The 18,941-nt window shown below is 46.7% G+C and overlaps 1 protein-coding gene across 2 annotated transcripts in view; it reads right to left on the bottom strand.

The window, feature by feature from the left end:
- The window catches only part of Eif2d (eukaryotic translation initiation factor 2D), a 19,417-nt gene extending 4,177 nt beyond the window's left edge, over window positions 1-15,240 (bottom strand). Inside the window, exons 1-13 of one of the 2 annotated variants that reach the window (XM_021155438.1) lie at window positions 14,970-15,240; window positions 13,966-14,156; window positions 12,763-12,846; window positions 12,284-12,374; window positions 11,003-11,110; window positions 8,823-9,037; window positions 8,090-8,207; window positions 5,979-6,024; window positions 5,010-5,113; window positions 4,747-4,896; window positions 4,307-4,396; window positions 3,113-3,208; window positions 1,242-1,362 (exon numbers count right to left, since the gene is read on the bottom strand). In XM_021155438.1, the coding sequence (XP_021011097.1) occupies window positions 1,242-1,362; window positions 3,113-3,208; window positions 4,307-4,396; window positions 4,747-4,896; window positions 5,010-5,113; window positions 5,979-6,024; window positions 8,090-8,207; window positions 8,823-9,037; window positions 11,003-11,110; window positions 12,284-12,374; window positions 12,763-12,846; window positions 13,966-14,156; window positions 14,970-15,025 (1,470 nt within the window). In that variant the 5' untranslated portion in view covers window positions 15,026-15,240. The remainder of the gene's footprint in view (window positions 1-1,241; window positions 1,363-3,112; window positions 3,209-4,306; window positions 4,397-4,746; window positions 4,897-5,009; window positions 5,114-5,978; window positions 6,025-8,089; window positions 8,208-8,822; window positions 9,038-11,002; window positions 11,111-12,283; window positions 12,375-12,762; window positions 12,847-13,965; window positions 14,157-14,969) is intronic. The other variant, XM_021155446.2, reaches the window with a different exon arrangement.
- Between the last annotated feature and the right edge of the window lie 3,701 nt (window positions 15,241-18,941).

Raw genomic sequence — 18,941 nt, 5'->3', positions numbered from 1 at the left:
CAGTGGTTAAGAGCACCGACTGCTCTTCTGAAGGTCCTGAGTTCAAATCCCAGCAACCACATGGTGGCTCACAACCATCTGTAACAAGATCTGATGCCCTCTTCTGGAGTGTCTGAAGACAGCTACAGTGTACTCACATAAAATAAAATAAATAAATCAAAAAAACAAAACAAAAAAAAAACAAAAAACAAAAAACAAACAAACAAACAAAACAAAAACAGAAAGCCAGTCTCCTCACTGATGCATGAGACCCTGACTGCATCTTCCCCAACAAGTGGTCAAAAAAACTCCTCAAGCCAAAAAAAAACAAAAAACAAACAAAAAACCTTCACTTTCAGACCTCCAGAAAGCAATGCATCATTTTATGAGACACCAACTCCAGTTTTGGACAGTTCTACTATGAATAAAACATTCAGTCTCTAGATACACAAGAGCATTTGGTATAATGTCTGGCCTGGGATTGTTGCTAAGCAAGATTAACATGCATGGTTCTCCTTTAGGGGCCACATCCTGCTAAGTGCTTAGCCTACACACAGCCTTCATTTGACCACTGACGTAACTCACACGGCAAGTACTACCTCCGGTCTTCACAGAAGGAAACTGAGGCTCTAGAAAGTTCAAGACGGTGCTCAAGCTCAAGAAATGAGAAAGGGCCACATTGGAATTCCAAAGCCTCAGCCCAGAGCCATGCGTTCTGCCAAGTTCTCTGTTTTGAGCCCAAGCCTGGGCGCACAGGATTTCTGCCTGTCTCTCCCCTCTAGCTATGCAGACAGAGGACAGTGTTCGACACGTTTTGAGGGCAGCTATAATCTGCTCCCTACAATTTCATGTTCACAAGACACAATGTTTACATGCTGTTTTCAATGAGCAAGACCCAGGAGGCAGACTGTAAGACAGAGGCCTAAAGTAGTGTCAAGGAAAAAACCCACACTAAAATTGTATTCACTTTTCAAACAGGCTCTAGCAAGTTTCTTACTACAAGTTTCCAGAAGCCAGGAGGGAGTGGTTTAATGACACCTCTCACCCAGGACCAGTGCAGGCACACAGCATGCTCTTCCAATCCAAAGCCTCCAATCACATCAGAAAATCAGACCTTAGCAGGGAAACTATGCTACCATTCCCAAACACTGGATCTTTCTTTTCAGGGTGGTGGTAGGGGTGGAACCCAAGGTTTTAGCACAGGCTAAGCAGATGCTGTGACTGAGCTGCACAGCTCCCAGCCCCAGTAGACTTTAAATTACCTTTTTATTATAGGTCTTCAGTGCAAGGGTGATATCAATTGGACAGAGTTTCCCTTTCTTTAGAATGGGTTCCTGGCCAGGAAATGTTACTTGGTAGGCAGGCTGCAGATTTTTCAAACACCTAAAATGAGAATTTGAGTTATAAGTAGATGAAGGCAACAGACAGCATCTCTCTGCATCCTATAACCGTGAGCACTGGTTGCAAGTCTTTGCAGCACACGGATTTGTAACCGGCTGCAGGTTACAAGCACTGACACCCCCTGGGGAACCACAGACCAAAGAACTCAGTGTCTCAAAGCTCCTCAGAGAGCTGACATCCACTGACTCCGAGACGGGAACATCAGTGACTTGCGCACCTGGACCTCCTGGGAATCTGCTGCCCACTCTGAGATTACTGCTTCTCTCAAAGTGTTCCCTACCAGCTTCCAGCCTCCACACACTGCTTCACATGAGTCACATATTCTAGCAATGCAGTCTTTACGTCTGTGTGTGTATGAAGTGAATGCATGCATGTCTGTGTGTGCGTGTGGATGAGTGCAGGCATCTGCATGGCATGGTGCACCCATGAGTGGAGGTCAAAGAGCCACCCCAGGAGTCCGTCCTCAGCGTTCACAGTTTAGAACATAGTCCCGTCAGTCCTCAGCGTTCACTGTTTAGAACATGGTCCCTACGCTTTCTCTGCTGGAGACACTAGGTTTTCTGACCCGTAAGCTGCCTGCCAGGGATCCTATGTCTGTCTCCATCAATCATAGGAGGACTAGGATTACCTGGGTTCTGGGATTCACTTGGGCGTTTATGCCTCCCTCACCCACGGAGCCACCTCCCAGCAATCTGTAATAATAATAATGAATCTGCATAGAACCCTCAACTCTACGGCAGCTCAGGCCTGCACCCCGCGGCACAGATTCACGGCCAACTTAAGCTATGTGGTGAGCTCGCCTCAAAACAAACAAACAAAACAAAACACAAAAACAGAAAGCCAGCTCAACTCGGCCGTCAGAGCACAGAACACCCTAACCCTTTACTAGACAACTGAGAGACACGTGGCAGGATAACCTGCATGGACTTGGCACACTTTGCTGGGTCTCAATATGAATTATTGTCAGCTATAGTTCTACAGAAAAAAGTATCAAGAACCTTTCCTTTGAAGACAACTCCCCAGCCCTAAGTAATTCTTTTATTGAATTCTTTTTGTTTGTTTGTTTGTTTTGTTTTGTTTTTCAAGACAGGGTTTCTCTGTGTAGCCCTGGCTGTCCTGGAACTCACTTTGTAGACCAGGCTGGCCTTGAACTCAGAAATCTACCTGCCTCTGCCTTCCAAGTGCTGGGATTAAAGGCGTGTGCCTTTTATTGAATTCTTATTATTTCTAGTTAATGTTTCTTTTCTCTCTTTCATGTTCTTCTAAGTCATAATGGCTCAAACTGTCAGTAAAGCTCTCCTTATCAGAATTAGACAAGCCTATGTTTATGGAAAGAAAGTCAGATTTAAATAGTGATGACTTGTATAGGCAGAAGGTATGTATGTACTTGGTGTGGATGTCTGTGGATGCAGACATGTCAAGTCCCAGTCAATTCTGGGTTCCTCAACCACCCTGTACCTCGTTTTGAGGCAGAATCTGCCACTGCACCTGAAGCTCAACAGCCCAGCTGAGCTGGCAAGTGAATGAACCCTGTTCCCTGTTCCCAGACAATGTGGTTAATACGGACCCTGCCACAGCTGGCTGTTACAAGGGTACTGGAGAGCTGAACTCAAGCACTCAGGTTTCTGCCACAGGTTCAGGCTAAAGATGGTGGGGACCGTTGTGAAATTCTGTGGTAGATGCTAAGGGCAGTGGTGCAGGAAAGTTGAAAGGGACTCCTGGTCCCTGTTACCTGGTCAGGAGACAGTCCCATGGGAGCTTCGTGACCAAGTGCTGCTCATTTTTCTCTAAGATGCAGTCACATAAGATAGGATCCAACTTCACCAGACTAAAGGGAAACAGAGGCATTAGGGCAATTTCAGACTCGACCACTGCAACCAAAGTGATAGCACCCATCACTTGTGCCCTCTGCGCCATCCAAATCACTGAGCTGTGGGACCAGAGAGAGCCCACCAATGGGAGGACAAAGAGGATAAGTGGGGGAAGAACACATGGAAAGGAGTAACAGCCAGGCATGGTGGCCACGCCTTTGATCCCAGCACTCAGGAGGCAGGCAGATTTCTGAGTTCGAGGCCAGCCTGATCTACAAAGTGAGTTCCAGGGCAGCCAGGGCTACACAGAGAAACCCTGTCTCAAAAAACTGAAAAACAGAAAAAAAAAAGGAAAGGAGTAACCAGGAAGCAGGACACTTGGCTCAGTTCTTTCTTCTATGTGACCACAGCTTTCAAGGCTTGATTCAGTCAACAGGCCAGCCAGCAAGGAAGAAAGGAAGGATGCGTTATTATGGTCATCACCATAACGTATGCTCAATGTATATATGGACTGAGCCGTTACATAACACCCCAGAGACCCACATAGTTAAAGGAAGAACTTAGGACTAGTAGCACGCCATCTATAGCCATTTATAAAGAAAAGTCATAGCAAAAAGCCACAATGACTTTGTTTAATACTTTTTCAAAGTAGAATTTTCCCTGACAACAGCCAAATGCACTTGAACATCAGGGGCAGACATATGTGAGATGTGTGTATGCAGCTTATGGACCATGCTGACACTGTGTGACTGAGCTGCATCTCAGGCAACAGCCCATGGTTTGCAAACCCTGAATCTGCCTGTTTCTAAGCCGCTGTAATTGTCTGTTCTCCTTTCCAGACTCCTCCCCATCCTTTGATTTTAAAATTCTTACATATATATATATGTCTCTGTGTGTACAGGTGCACAATGCTAGGTGTACAGGTGGAACAATTTGCAGAAGTAGGTTCTCTCTACCGTGTGGGTCCTGAGGGTTGAACTGAGCCAGTCAGACTTGGCAGAAAGTGCCATTACTCACTGAGCTATCTGGCCAGCCCATTCCCTGCATCTTTTACTGTCTGTTTGTAAAGATGAAGTCCCGACCAAACAGTCCATCCTGATGCTCATGTCACTCACTTTCTGTTGTCTGCATCTACCAGTCTGTTTCTCTTGGCATAGTCCGTGATGATCCTTCGGACCTCACTGCCCTCAAGGGTGCTCCCCTTCCTAGGAGAGAGAAGTAGCCAGAGGTTAGTTAGTTCAAGCTGGACCTGGGGTCCAACTGCAAACAGTCACACTCCCTGATTAGCAGGGCACTTTCCTTGGCTCTTGCCTTCCTTTTCTGCTTTCCCTAAGGGAGGCAAGCAGGGCTACATGAAATGCAACTGCAGATTGAGAGGCCTAATCTCTCATTTACCTAACCCCCAAAGCCACCCCCAGGAAGGGAGGTGTGATACTGCATTTAGAAGGAAGGTGGGTAGGGCCGGTGTGCCAGTCACAGGAAAACACTACTCAAGAGGAAGGGAAAGTGCAGGCAGACCATGTAGGGAGAAAAGAGATTCTCCCCCAAAACTCACTTGTGGCCAGACTCCAGGAAGAGCTGGGTCATGTTGGCTGGGACACAGTAGAGGGATTTTATATCTGGAGGGAGATAGGGCTGTTCCCTGCTAACTTCCTGGACAGTCTGGGAAGTCAGGGAAGGCTCGGGGATGACGAAAGACGTGATCCTGAACCCAGCAAAGAAAACAAAAGCACACATTACACCAGTGCCTTGGCAGTCCGGGTCTGTGGCCCAGTGCCCTTAAATCAACTGAGCTGCGGTGACAGGCCCTGCACTTACCTCGGGTGCCTCCAGTCCACAGCCACAATGCTCTCCACCCCTTTGCTCAGCTCCTTGACCTGGACAATCTGCTCCTGCTGCATGTGCTGCAGGAACTTAGAGAGCTGGGAAGAGAGGCCAGTATAGGGGACTTCACTGACCCTGCCCATGGAGCACCTAGGAGGGCCAGGTCTGCTGTGAGGTGGGGACTGGAGCACTGTGACCCAGTTGGTTCCCATTAGACTAGGAACCAAAAGACTACACACATGCCTGCAACTTGAGGAGCTACTAGATAGAGGGCTGGAGAGATGGCTCAGCAGTCAAGAGCTCGCCCTGGGGGCTCAGTGGGCAAGAGCTTACCCTGGGGGCTGGAGAGACGGCTCAGCAGTCACACTGGGGGTTCAGCAGTCAAGAGCTCACCCTGGGCGCTCAGGGGGCAAGAGCTCACACTGCTCTTGCAGAGGACCCAAGTCTGTTTCCCAGCACCCATACTGCGTGGCTCACAACTGCCTGTAACCCCAGCTCTGGGAGCCTCCTCTGGCACCAGCACTCACACATCTACACATAATTAAAAATAAAATTAACTTTAAAAAAAGAAGCTGCTAAAAGCCAGGCGTGGTGGCGCACGCCTTTAATCCCAGCACTCGGGAGGCAGAGGCAGGCGGATTTCTGAGATCGAGGCCAACCTGGTCTACAAAGTGAGTTCCAGGACAGCCAGGGCTATACAGAGAAACCCTGTCTCAAAATAAAAGAAGCTGCTAAACTAATTGATGAGGCTGTCAGACTCTAATCAGATAGAAAAGAGCCACAGGGGAGAGAGAGGAGTGGGTGCTTTGGCCCAAGGAGAGTTTCATTATTTCCCATTACACCAAAAATCACGAGGCTTATAAGTTCTAGCTTGAGCCCCGTCTACAAGGCTTCCCATATCCATCTTACATCACATGTATTCCTACATGACTGTAGACCTGCAAAGAAGGTGCGGGCACTTACCTTTTTATAGCTTGACTTCTTTATATCCAGTTGCTGTCCTTCAGGACTAGAACAGATAAAAAGGCAAGTTAGAAGTTTTGGTACCTGCCTGACACAAAGTGACCTTCTCAGGCTGTCCCCACCCCACCCCCATAGACCAAAAGAGTCCACCATTCTAGAGCTCTCTACCCAGTTGCCTATCAGAGACAGCCAGGGATGACAGGCTACTGTGAGTCAGAACTCTCCGATAGCACTTTTGTGGTAATGGAGCATCTCTGTCTAATATGGCAGCCACTAGCCATCCATGTGACCATGAAACACTTGAAATGCCTACTGTGATCGGGGAACTGAACTGTAATTTAAATGTCATTTGCCACATGTGATTAGTGGCCACTGTGAACAGACAGCTGTAGAGTCCCCTCACACCAGAGAATCTCATATGGCCTCACAAGTTCCACTTCAAAGTGAGCCTTACCAAGAGCAAGCTCACCCCAAGGGAAGGGAAGCCAAGGCTATACCAGAGTTCATCCAACTGCACTCTGGAGCCTACTAGCCCAGCCACACACTACCTGTTGTCTTTAGTCACATCAGTCCTTGAAACAGCAACCACAATGGCCTGAAAAACTCAATTATTTACTGTTTGCCTCTTCACAGAAACAGTCTACTGATGCCTGCCATAAAAGCAGTTTTAGAGTAGCTGGGGACAGAGGTTCCTAATGAAAGCTGTGATTTCTCTCTCTCCTCAAGACTTACATTTTCTCTTAAAACTTAACAGTCAGTAGCAGTGGGACTGTCAGGGAGACCATCCTGGAACCCACTCAAGACCTGCCTAAGAGAAAGTTCTGGAAGCCCATTTCCAAGTCACTTGTAACCCATTGTGGACAAGACAAAATGCCAAGGATCCCACTGCACCACTGACCTGGGTGCCTTAAAGGCCAGGTGTAGACAGTGAGAGATTGGATTAATTACCACTTTCAAAAACAGAAGAGTCGCCGGGCCTGGTGGCACACGCCTTTAATCTCTCAGCACTTGGGAGGCAGAGGCAGGCGGATTTCTGAGTTGGAGGCCAGCCTGGTCTACAAAGTGAGTTCCAGGACAGCCAGGGCTACACAGAGAGACCCTGTCTCAAAAAACAACAACAAAAAAAAAACCAGCCAGAAGAGTGTGAAAAAGCACACCACATGCTGTAAAGCAGAGCAGGCTGTGAGGGCTGGGAGTGGCTTCGGTTGTTTGCTGGCTTATCTATTTATTTAAAAGGCAGAGCCACTGGGTGCTTTCATTCATTCATTCACTCATTTTGAAAAAGTTTTTAAATTTACTTTATTTAAATGAGTACATTGTAGCTAGCTGTCTTCAGATACACCAGAAGAGGGCATCAGATCCCATTACAGGTGGTTGTGAGCCACCATGTGGTTGCTGGGAATTGAAATCAGGACAGGACATCTAGAAGAGCAGCCAGTGCTCTAACTGTTGAGCCATCTCATTCATGTTAAAGGCAAATTCTCGATGATGCTCACTCAACAGCTCATGTCAGCCTTTAGATTCACTTCTTTCTATCTTACCTTAGACTTTCGATTATAGGCCTGAGCCACAGGACCAGGTTGTGGGGTATTCAGAAAAGACCCTTACAGCACCTTACGGTATCGACAGGTGCTTGGTATAGGTCAGGCTGCGACTACGTGAAATCTGTCTTAGTTAAATATGCTGAGGTGGGAGCTGAACCTGACTGGCTCCACCTTCAAAGTCAACACTCCCTTTCCTGGTGGCTACACTCTCAGTGGGGTAGGTTGCATACCTACTCTCCTCCCAGGAAGGGTGGAGTGGTACAGAAAGCTTCTTGATAAAGGCTGTTTGGGGACTCTTGTAGGTACCTAATTCATAAGAGAGAGCTCAGAATCACCTCAGCAGGATGAGCAGTCAGAGGATCTTGAGAATTTTAATCTAAGGATCCTTTCGCTGGATAAAATTGAAGATTTTAAAGCCAAGAACCTAATTTACTTGCCAGACTGACTTTCTGCTCTGCCCTTCCCACAGCATGTCACTCAGCCATCTTCCACCACCCGGCCTTCCTTTACCACCAAGAACAACAGTGAGACTGCTTTTGAAGCCCCCACCCAGCAGTGCCTTCCTACCAGCAGGAGAACATGTGACTGCCAAGGAATGTGCTGGTGAGCAGCGGGAGGTCAGCTTTCTTGACTCGACTCTTCAGGGCATGCAGGAAGCACTGCAGTAACAGATCATCCATTTGTTCTGCAAGGAAAGAACCACACCCTTCCTGAGGCCCGCACACTGCCTGGGGCACACTGCAGACTCTCTGGCCCCTCTCATCATCTACTCGCACACTGCCTGGGGCACACGGCAGACTCCCTGGCCCCTCTCATCACCTACGCTTAACATCAAAGCTCCCAGGTTGCAGATTTTTACGTGTGTAGTGTGTGTGGCAGTCTGAAGATGGGCTTCCGGAGTCAGCGCTCCGCTCCTTCCTCCATGGGTTAGCTCTGGGGAATTGAACTCAGGTAGTCAGGCATGCACCTGCTGCTTTTACCTGCTGCCTATTGAGCCATCTCGCTGGGCCTCTTCCCGACTCTTGAGCACTGATCCTCTAAGGGAAGCCCCACGGGAAGGACCAAATCCACAGTGCCACACTCATGCCGAGAAGTTAGGACCAGAAGCCTGAGGGGCTCAGAGCGGAAACTATCCAAATGGCAGAAAGACAGGCAGGCAGGCAGGCTCTTAGGGGCATGATTTATGGAAGAAGTACAGAACTACTGCACACCCAAAGAAGGGTTCTGCCCTCCTCTCCAAGAACAGCAATGCCATTCTAATATGAAAGATAGACAAGGGCTTTCTACCCCTAAGCCATACCCTGAAGGGGCTTGCCGTCCAAGGAATCCTGGCTCGGGGCCCTGGAGCTGGTGTCCTCAGAGGCTTCTGGGAGAGGAACCTGACCGTTCTCCTCCTCTCCATCCAGGGTCAGGCTCCTCAGGGTTCCCTGCAGACCAAGGTGCACCTTTTCTCCACAGCTATCTGTGGGGTCCAGTGGGGCAATGGCAGGTGGAGAGGACTTGTCTCCAGATCTCCTGGAAAAATCTGATGTCAGAAACACCAAGCAGTAGCTACAATACTCGCCCTACCCTGTCAGGGCAGAGTCAAGTCAGGTGGTTAAAGTCAGTAGAGCCAACAAGCAGAAGAATCCTGGGCAGCCAAGCTATGTGTGCTCATCTCAGCTCTACTCAATTATTCTGAGCCCAGAAAAGGCCTCTGCTCTGCAATGTGCCCAGGCTAGTTGTCCTCTGCAGAGTCCAGGCTAGCTGCTTCCAACATACACACAAACACTCTCTCTCTCTCTCTCTCTCTCTCTCTCTCTCTCTCTCAAGAGCCTAGCTGTAAAGTGTTTGCTAACTGGCAACATCCCGAGTCAATTCTCAATATAACAGATAAAGGAAAAAGAAAGCAGTTAAAGATAAACCTCTAAAAATGTTTCCTTCATTAGAGCAAAAACTAGTAAACCACCATGAGTTAAATATGAGCTGGGTGGTGATGGTGCATGTCTTTAACCCTAGCACGCAGAGGCAGAGGCAGAGAGGCAGAGAGGCAGAGGCAGGCAGATCTCTGTGAATTCAAGGCCAGCCTGGCCTACAAAGCAAGTTCCAGGATAGCCAGAGCTACACAGAGAAACCCTGACTAAAAAACACAAAACACAAGAACCAGGTGTGGTGGTGCATGCCTGGAATCCTAGTTCTCAGCAGAAGGCAGGAAGACCAGGAGTTCAAACATCCTTGGCTACATAGTGAATTTGGGGCTAACCTGGGCTATATGAAAGAGAGGGGGAGGGAGGGAAGGAGGGGGGAGGGGGGGAAGGGAGGGAGGAAAGAAGGAAGGGGAAGAGAAGGGAGACAAAGGGAGGGGAGGAGAGGGAAAGGGGTATGATTAGATTCTACCACTTTGATGAAATATAAACTCAGGGTTTAGTCTATTTAACACAATACAAATACCTAAACTCTAAAACCCATAGACTCTGTGTTCAAAGAAATGCAATCTAATGTGCAGAGTCAAGACTATCATGGCATACTCCTCAACCTTAAGACAGGAAAAACTGTGATGCCACAGAGCAGAGCACACAGTAAAGTTCATGTCCTTTGCCCACAATTACGTCAGTTAAACATTACTGTCAGTTTGACAAATAGCTGTAGTGAGTGAGGCTTATTAATAGTTTTAATAGTATGTACAAGCTGTACTGAGCAGTGGGGGTTGGTGGCTGGAAGCTACTGACAGGATTCCTCACTTCAGAAAGTATAATCTAGCTATAACAATCCGTTTCAGCGCTTCTTGTCTGGTTAAGGTCACCTTTCTCAAACAATACATGTTTTTCTCAAAAGCAGTAGGCCTACATTTTTTGGGTTTTGGGGTTTTTTTTTTGTTTTTGGTTTTGTTTTGTTTTGTTTTTTCAGGGGGTAGGGAGTGGCTAAGGGGAGGGGAAGGTTGAGATAAGGTCTCATTACATTGTTCAGGCTGACCTGACCTGAAACTAGAGAACTGCTGGTGTGAACTTCCTGAGTGCTAGGACTGTAGGCATAGCATATGCATTGTTCTAGCCAGAATGTGTGTTCCATAATGAGACTCCTAAGACATGATACTTGGACAGCATGAAGTAATCAGTTATCATCTCTGCCTGACAACTGATCTGGGCTCAGAAGCACTTGCCTCAGGACCAAATGAAATGTATATAATGGACATAGCACTATATGGACATCACCACAGCGCAAGGCAGGGAAAAACATTCCTAAGCCTCGGTGGGCAATTGTCGGGACAATTCCAGGCCTAGAAGAGAACCAAGTTGCCTCTAGATTCTTGTCTGGACAAATAAAAATGTATTTCCCCCCACAATTGGCAAACAGATGGCAGTCTGGAGTTCACAAGTAGCAGGAGAACGCACCTGGACACATGCTTGCACTTCTGAATCTCAGGTTCATTTTCTCTCCATCCATGCTCCCCATCCCCCACCCCACCTCATCCTCTGTAAACAGAAGGAACAATGCACTCACCACAAGTGGTCCTGATAAGTGTGGAGCACAGAGACACCTTTTCCCTTCAGGCCTGAAGCCAGCATCTGAGCTGTGGACATGGCGGCCACTCCAATTGCAACGGGCGCTCTAGGGCGGAAGGCAGGAATAAGGGTCAGGCAGAAATGTCTGTACAATGACTCTTGGCTTCTCTTTTAAAAGGAGCAGTGGAAGCTGGGGACCCGTTCAGTTCAGAGGGGGAACAGTTTCCCTCTAGCAAGCATGAGGCCCTGATATAAAAAAGCAGCAGCAGTTGGGCGTGGTGGGCACGCCTTTAATCCCAGCACTCAGAGGCAGAGCCAGGCGGATTTCTGAGTTAGAGGCCAGCCTGGTCTACAAAAAGACACTAAAAAGAAACAGCTAGCCGTCTCTTGTGAGGCTATTCTTGGGCCTAGCAAACACAGAAGTGGATGTTCACAGTCAGATATTGGATGGATCACAGGGCCCCCAATGGAGGAGCTAGAGAAAGTACCCAAGGAGCTAAAGGGGTCTGCAATTCTATAGGAGGAACAACAATATGAACTAACCAGTACCCCCAGAGCTCGTGTCTCTAGCTGCATATGTATCAGAAGATGGCCTAGTCGGCCATCTTTGGAAAGAGAGGCCCATTGGTCTTGCAAACTTTATATGCCTCAGTACAGGGGAATGCCAGGGCCAAGAAGTGGGAGTGGGAGGGAAGTGGGGGGGTGGGGGGGAATGGGGGACTTTTGGGATAGCACTGGAAATGTAAATGAAGAAAAAACCTAATAAAAAAAGAAAAAAGAAAAAAAGAAACAGCTAAGCACACTGTGGTACTGCATGTAGACTGGAGCCTTTAATGGAAAAAGTACTCACAACAAAACAAAACAACAACCAGACCAAGAAAAGCTTGTGTATGTCCCAGCATCGTCCCAGTTTAGGACAGGAAAACACTCCTTAGCTGTGGTAACTACGATGGGTCCCATAAGATGTGGGCACTGCAGAATGCTGGAAATCCTGATGTGTACCAGACTGCACTCTCTCTTACATTCTTCTATAAATCTAAAGTTATCTCTAAAGTAAGTTTTAAATATTTAGCAGCAACAAACATCTTATGCTTATCAGATTTGTAGCCTCTCCACAGGTTGGTGCCAGCCACTAAGGGCCCACTATCTGCTCCAGAGAAACTATTTTTTCTTTCAGTTCTTGGTCTATGTGCTTTGGAAGTGGTCATTTTCCTCCCTTGTACCTCTGTTCACCACACACACACACACACACATCCCACACAAAAGTCTGACACAGTACCTGTTCCCCACCAAGGCAATGGCACAGAGGTCGCCTTGCTGTACTTGAGGAAGACCAGTAGGGGGCACCACTACCCCTGGCAGCATCAAATCTGTAGCAAATAAAAATAGAACTTAATGTCATTTTCATTTTTAACTTTATCATACATGTGACAAAGAAACATGTATCAATTACATTATTCATGGTGAACATGGCAACTTGAGAATCAACCCTCCATTTCAGGTCTCACAAATGAGAGCACCAAGTTCGACATGCTAAAGTTCCTGAATGATTTAAAGTCCAGCACGGGGCAGATCACAGACTGAGAATCAGAGATGTCCAGAAAACTCAGAAACATTGGAAGAATAACACAAACACATACACACTAGAAGTGGATACAGTTTTACATAAGAACACAAGAAATGAGTAGCCTTATAAGGTGGCAGATAATTACTGAAGAGATTTCAAGCAATAACTGGAATATAGAAAAATTCTCTTACCTGCTCCCCCGATCAGTTTTTCCAACACCAGAGGCCATGTTATAAAAGTTGGTAGAATATCTGGATAGGACCACAATGTGTACACTGTACCAAAAGAGACCCAGGAAACACTTATTAACCAACACTCCCTGCTGGAGATCTAGAAATGCCAAGCACTGTGCTCACTTTAATTAGAATTCAGAAAGAAAAACAAAACATGCCGGGCAGTGGTGGCACACACCTTTGATCCCAGCACTCGAGAGGCAGAGGCAGGCGGATTTCTCAGTTTGAGGCCAGCCTGGTCTACAGAGTTAGTTCCAGGACAGCCAGGGCTACACAGAGAAACCCTGTCTTGAAACAAAGAGAGAGAGAGAGAGAGAGAGAGAGAGAGAGAGAGAGAGACTCTTACTAGGAAAACTCACTATGAAGCAGCTTGGGGGAAGTGTGGGACTGACACTGCTTAGTCCTGAGCGTACATTTTCTCCACTGTTACGAAAAGGCCTTTTACAGATGGTTTCCGCCATATTTTCTTTCTTTTTTTTTTTTTTTTTTTTTTTTTTTTTTTTTTGAAAAGGGGTTTTTCTCTGTAGACCAGGTTGGCCTCAAACTCAGAAATCCGCCTGCCTCTGCCTCCCGAGTGCTGGGATTAAAGGCGTGCGCCACCACNCCCGGCCATATTTTCTTTCTTTCTTTTTTTTTTTTTTAAGATTTTATTTATTTATTTATTATATATAAGTACACTGTAGCTGCCTTCAGATCTCATTATGGGTGGTTGTGAGCCACCATGTGGTTGCTGGGATTTGAACTCAGGACCTCCAGAAGAGCAGTCAGTGCTCTTAACCACTGAGCCATCTCACCAGCCCCCCATATTTTCTTTACATGCTCTAAAATTCCATCTTTGGCAACACTTCAGCATTCTCCCAATACCCCAGCTACTTTCTCTCAGAACTTTGCACTGCCATTTTTCCATGTGTTTTGTTTTTGTTTTGGGGGGGGGTGGCATGGGGGTTCCTTTGTTTTTTATCCCTCTTATGGTGAAAAGGTCAGTTCTGGAAACACTAGGTCTGAGAAGAACCTTAGGAATAGTATTGGGAAATTCTGTGTTTATTTCATTTGAAAAGTTATGTTTATGGGGGAAAACAAAAACAAATACCACATCAAATAAACAGAGAATAACGTGTTTCACCAGGACTGCAGTCTGGGCATTTCATCTGGTTACCATACCTGTTGGATACAAATTTTTCTCCAGTTCAAATAGGATGGGGTTACCACCACTGGTGTACACAGTCACCGAATCCCCTTTGTGAACATACAACTTCACAACATTTAGCTCTTCCTTTCCAGGTATCAATTCAGAGATCTGATCTGTTCCCAGGGCAGGGAAAGCAGCTGTCACATCGGCCCGGAGCTTTCTCCTGCAGAAAGCACACCAGCACGATGGACATTAATAAATACATTCAGAATGACTATACAAATCATAAAGACTGAAGAAAGACTGCCTGGTTCATGATGCCCCCTTCTCAGCTTTTCCAAATCCTATTATCTGTCTTATTATCTTATCCTATTATCTATTCATTATTCTCACGACCTCGTGGGCATATTATTCCATCGGAACACCTATTTTCACTAAGCAATCGAAGTTAAGTCTTTAGAAAGTCATTGGAAACACAGATGACCTCACATGCCGTCCCCACTCCTGTCTTAGACTGGTTGGCAATCTGTCAACCTCTCATTAAAAGGCTACTATGGCACCAAGAATGATACCTAGAGAAAGCTGGCTCCAAAATCCCTGCGGAGCTCTCCGTGTCTACGACACTGACTGAAAAAGGAGAGTTAACATCTCTCCTTACCACAGCTTCCTTAGGCTCTGCCACCTCACGGCACGGATCTCTCTGACACCAGTCTCTCCGGCCAGGAATAATCGTTTAGGCGTTTTCCCCCCTATACTTTTAGTTTTGGTACATCATCTGAGTTCTCCCATGGACTCTAAACTCCATGGAGGACTTATATTCCCTCATTTTACATCTTCCACAAAACCTAGCTTGAGCCCAGTACACGCTAACTCAACTTTATTGTCCAAAAGACCAGCTGGAAGATAAGAGAGACACCCCCACACCTTATCCTCAAGAATGTTTCTAACACCGCTGCTTGGCTCCCTGCGGTCTCTACGTGCAGCCCTACAAGTGTAGGGGCCTCGCTAGGCTAAGCAAAAGTATTCTCTCCCTCACCTGTCCGAGCCCTTGATGGCTGTGTTGGACTTGACCCGAAAGGCCTTAGCGAACATGTCTGCTGGAGTAGCTCAGGAAAGACAAGAAGAGCACAGACGCCAGGGGCGGTCAACAAAACGAAGGTGTGGCGGCTCCCGGACCCTCAACCCTGGAGGCAGCCATGCTGAGGACTCGGCGCCAAAAAGCAGCGGACTAGGAACCCCAGCACGTTTCCTTCCAGCCCTAGCCCTGATGCTGGCCCGCCCTAGTCCCGGAACTGACGCAGCGCCAGGTGGGGAGGGGTGGGACAGACTCCGGAACTTCCGCTCCCGGTCTTCCACATGGAACCGGGTGTAGCTAGGAGCCTGCGTGTCTGTAGTTAGGGACGCCAGTTGTGCAAACAACGTCTTAGTTCTATTCTTTCTGCTCCGTCCACTTTAGATACGGCGTTGAGAAGAAACTGCCTGCTTGCAGTCTATTCGACATGCGTCAAGTCCACAAAATGAACTGAGTTCATATTTTATTTTTTTTAATTCATATTTTATTAAACTTGCAGGTTTTATTGAATGCTGATTATCCCTCTTTTTAAAAGTGCTTTTAAATGCTTAAAGGCTTTTATTTATCCATATCTTTATATGGTATTGCAAACTAAAGGCTTCAGCTAGGATTTTTTTCCTCCTTGACGTTTAGTTTGCACGCTGTAATAATAGCAGCAACAAGGAATACACTCCACCCTGGATTCGGTTTTGCCCAGGCTACTAGTAGCAAAGTCCTATAACAAAGATGGGGCTTCCCTCAGAGAAACAACTGTGTACTCTACGGACAAGGATTTAAACTTAGGTTTAAATTAAACTTAAACCTAGGTTGCTTAGGTTCTATTAAACTAGCGTTTGCATATCAGCTCTTCAGAGCAGAGTGCCCTTTCACTAACCGTAATCATTATCATAGTCGTCATCATCAACATCATCATCATCATCCTAGTTGCTAAACTAATTTCACAATGACTGTCCAAAGTGCCTGGCAATCTCTACCTGTCATATGCTAGGGCCTAGTTGTTAGCCTCGACTTCTACACCTCTGAGCCTCCAGACTTTCATTAGAAGCACCTCACCCCAAACCAAAGGCAGAGGAGCCTAGAGGAAGGCATTACCTGCAGACTCCTGTTCCTTGGACTGCTATGGAGCCACATTTAGGATATATACCACCGAGTGTTTGTGGTCTGGAGAACTGAAGAAAATTTTAGGGGGATACTAGACATTTCAAACTGGGGAAACTATTGTAGATCCGAAGATGTCGATTGTCTTCCTAGAAATTAATGGCCAATAAGTAGGAGCCAAGATTCAGAGACATAGGCACTGCCACATCCAGCCTCTCTCCTAATCTATCAAGAGCATAAATCCATACATCCCGTTTAGTTCTTTTGTCGAATTGACAAAAGCTAGAGTCATCTGAGGAGTGGGACAATGTCTCCGTGGAAGACTGAGCTGTAGACAAGTCTGTAGGGCATTTTGACTAAGGATTGGTGTAGAAAGGTCTAGCCCATTGTGGGTGGTGCCATCCCTGGGCAGGTGGTCCTAGGTTGTGTTAGAAAGCCAGCTGATCAAGCCAGTATACAGCAGTTCCCCTATGGTTTCTGCTTCATTTCCTACCCTAACCTCCCTCAGTGTTGGACCTCTTACTGGAACGTATAAGCCAAATAAGCCCTTACCTCCTGGCTTAGGGTTTCTATTCCTGCACAAACATCATGACCAAGAAGCAAGTTGGGGAGGAAAGGGTTTATTCAGCTTACACTTCCACATTGCTGTTTATCATCAAAGGAAGTCAGGACTGGAACTCAAGCAGGTCAGGAAGCAGGAAATGACGCAGAAGCCATGCAGGGATGTTACTGGCTTACTTCCCCTGGCTTGCTCAACATACTCTCTTATAGAACCCAAGACTACCAGCCCAGGGATGGCACCACCCACAAATGGCCCTCCCCACTTGATCACTCATTGAGAAAATGCCTTATAGCTGGATCTCATGGAGGCATTTCCTCAAGGGAGGCTCCTTTCTCTGTGATAACTGCAGCTTGTGTCAAGTTGACACAAAACTAGCCAGTACATCTCCCCAAAGTAGATTTTAGTCAGTGTTTTATCGCAGGAACACAAAGTAACTAATTCATCCCACATTTTCTGCTTGCATCATGAGTTGCCTTCTGCCTATGAGGACTCTCATGCTGGAGAGCTGGCTGAAAACAAGCCAGCAACTGGCATCCCTTAACAACTCCAGTGTTCCTCAAAGGGTTCTCAGATTATCATCTCCTCTTGGCCAAATTTTCAGAATTGCAGAGCAAGGTGAAGGGAAACTCTGTGTGTGTGTGGGGGGGGGGGGTAGTGTGTTATCTAGAGCCTTTCATGTGGTAGGTGAATACTTTACCATTGAGCTACATCCAGCTGCTTATTGTATGTATGTATGTATGTATGTATGTATGTATGTATGTATGTACATATGTATTTTTTAGACAAGTTCTCCCTAAATTGTCCAGGTTGACCTTGAACTCATTCTGTGGCCCAGGCATGCATTAAACTTGTGATCCTCCTGTCTCAGCCTCCCAACATAGCTGGAATTGCAGCATTACAACTACTAAGAGTGAAATTTGCTGGGAGGAGGTTAATCTCCACAAATTATACTAGACAGGAGCATAGCTGTAATGTAGATTCCTTACAAGAACAAGGGTTATTTTGAAGCAACCACAGGTTAGAAGAGAGATTCCTTTTATTTTTTTTAAGCCTCCAATGTGTTTATAGAAAGATAAAGAGGTATAAGAAATGTTCTATGTGGGTGTGGTGAGGTGTGGGGGGAAGAGTGTGTCTCAGTGGGCCCAAGCGTAGGCATCCCGTCGTCTTCCTGAGGGACCAGCCACACACACGAACGACCGTATAGTATAGAATTGAGTTTATTCAGGGCATGGGGAAGAGAATTAAGAGGGTAGTAGAAGGCTGGGCGTGGTGGCGCCCACCTTTAATCCCAGCACTTGGGAGGCAGAGGAAGGCGGATTTCTGAGTTCGAGGCCAGCCGGGTCTACAAAGTGAGTTCCAGGGCAACCAGGCCTGTAGAGAAACCCAGTCTCGAAAATCCAAAAAAAAAGAGGGTAGTAGAAGCAGAGAAAGGCAGAGAGGGATAGATTAGAGAAGTAGAGGCTGGCCATGGCCATGTGAAGGGAGGGGAAAGGGTGGGGGAAGGGAAGAGCCCAAAGGCAAGAGAGGAAGGAGGGGGCAAGCAGCCCCTTTTATAGTGGGTCAGGCCTACCTGGCTGTTGCCAGGTAACAGTGGGGTGGAGTTTAGACAGAATGCTAACAGCCTCTCTCTCTCCTCTCTCTTCCTAATGAATTCCAACAAAGAGAGTACAATTGTCTTAATTAGATGAAACAACTGCTTAGGCTCTGTGCTTTTATTAAGGTAAGGGCAAGGCTTGCCATGAAAACCTAGAAACCTGAGTTTGATCCCTGGATTCCATGTAAAGGTGGAAGGAGACAAATCATTTTAAAAAGCTTTCCTTCAGCCTCTACACACGCACCATGGTACCCATGTATGTACCACACGTGAATCAAAAACACCCACACGATAATCAGCACAAAATAAGAGGAATCCAGTGTCCTTTTGTGCTCCCAAAACCCTTTAGTCCTTTACTAAGTTTTCTGGGAAGATAAAAAGCTACCTAGGAAAGTAGAGCAGTTTTCCTGCCCAGCTGTGGATTCCAAGGAAGAGTTGCACACACTTTTCCGACGTCCGCCTTAAGCCCCACCCCTACCTTATCCCCACCCCGCCCCTTTTGCCAGTTTCTGAACCGCTTGCTGTTTGGCTCTAAGGCTCCTGTTCTTCTGCTAGCAGTAAGAATAAATTTATATAATCTAAATTTGAATTAAGATTAAGTCTCTGGTTTCTGCCAGTGAATTCGAGCGCCACAGCGCTGCCTCCGTTCAATCAATCAAAAACAAAAAAAAAAAAAAAAAAA

Source organism: Mus caroli, chromosome 1 (assembly GCF_900094665.2).
Source record: "Mus caroli chromosome 1, CAROLI_EIJ_v1.1, whole genome shotgun sequence".
In the NCBI taxonomy this organism is placed as follows: Eukaryota; Metazoa; Chordata; class Mammalia; order Rodentia; family Muridae; genus Mus; species Mus caroli.
The sequence above is the reverse complement of the archived record's forward strand: the minus strand, read 5'-3'. Positions and strand labels throughout refer to the sequence as shown.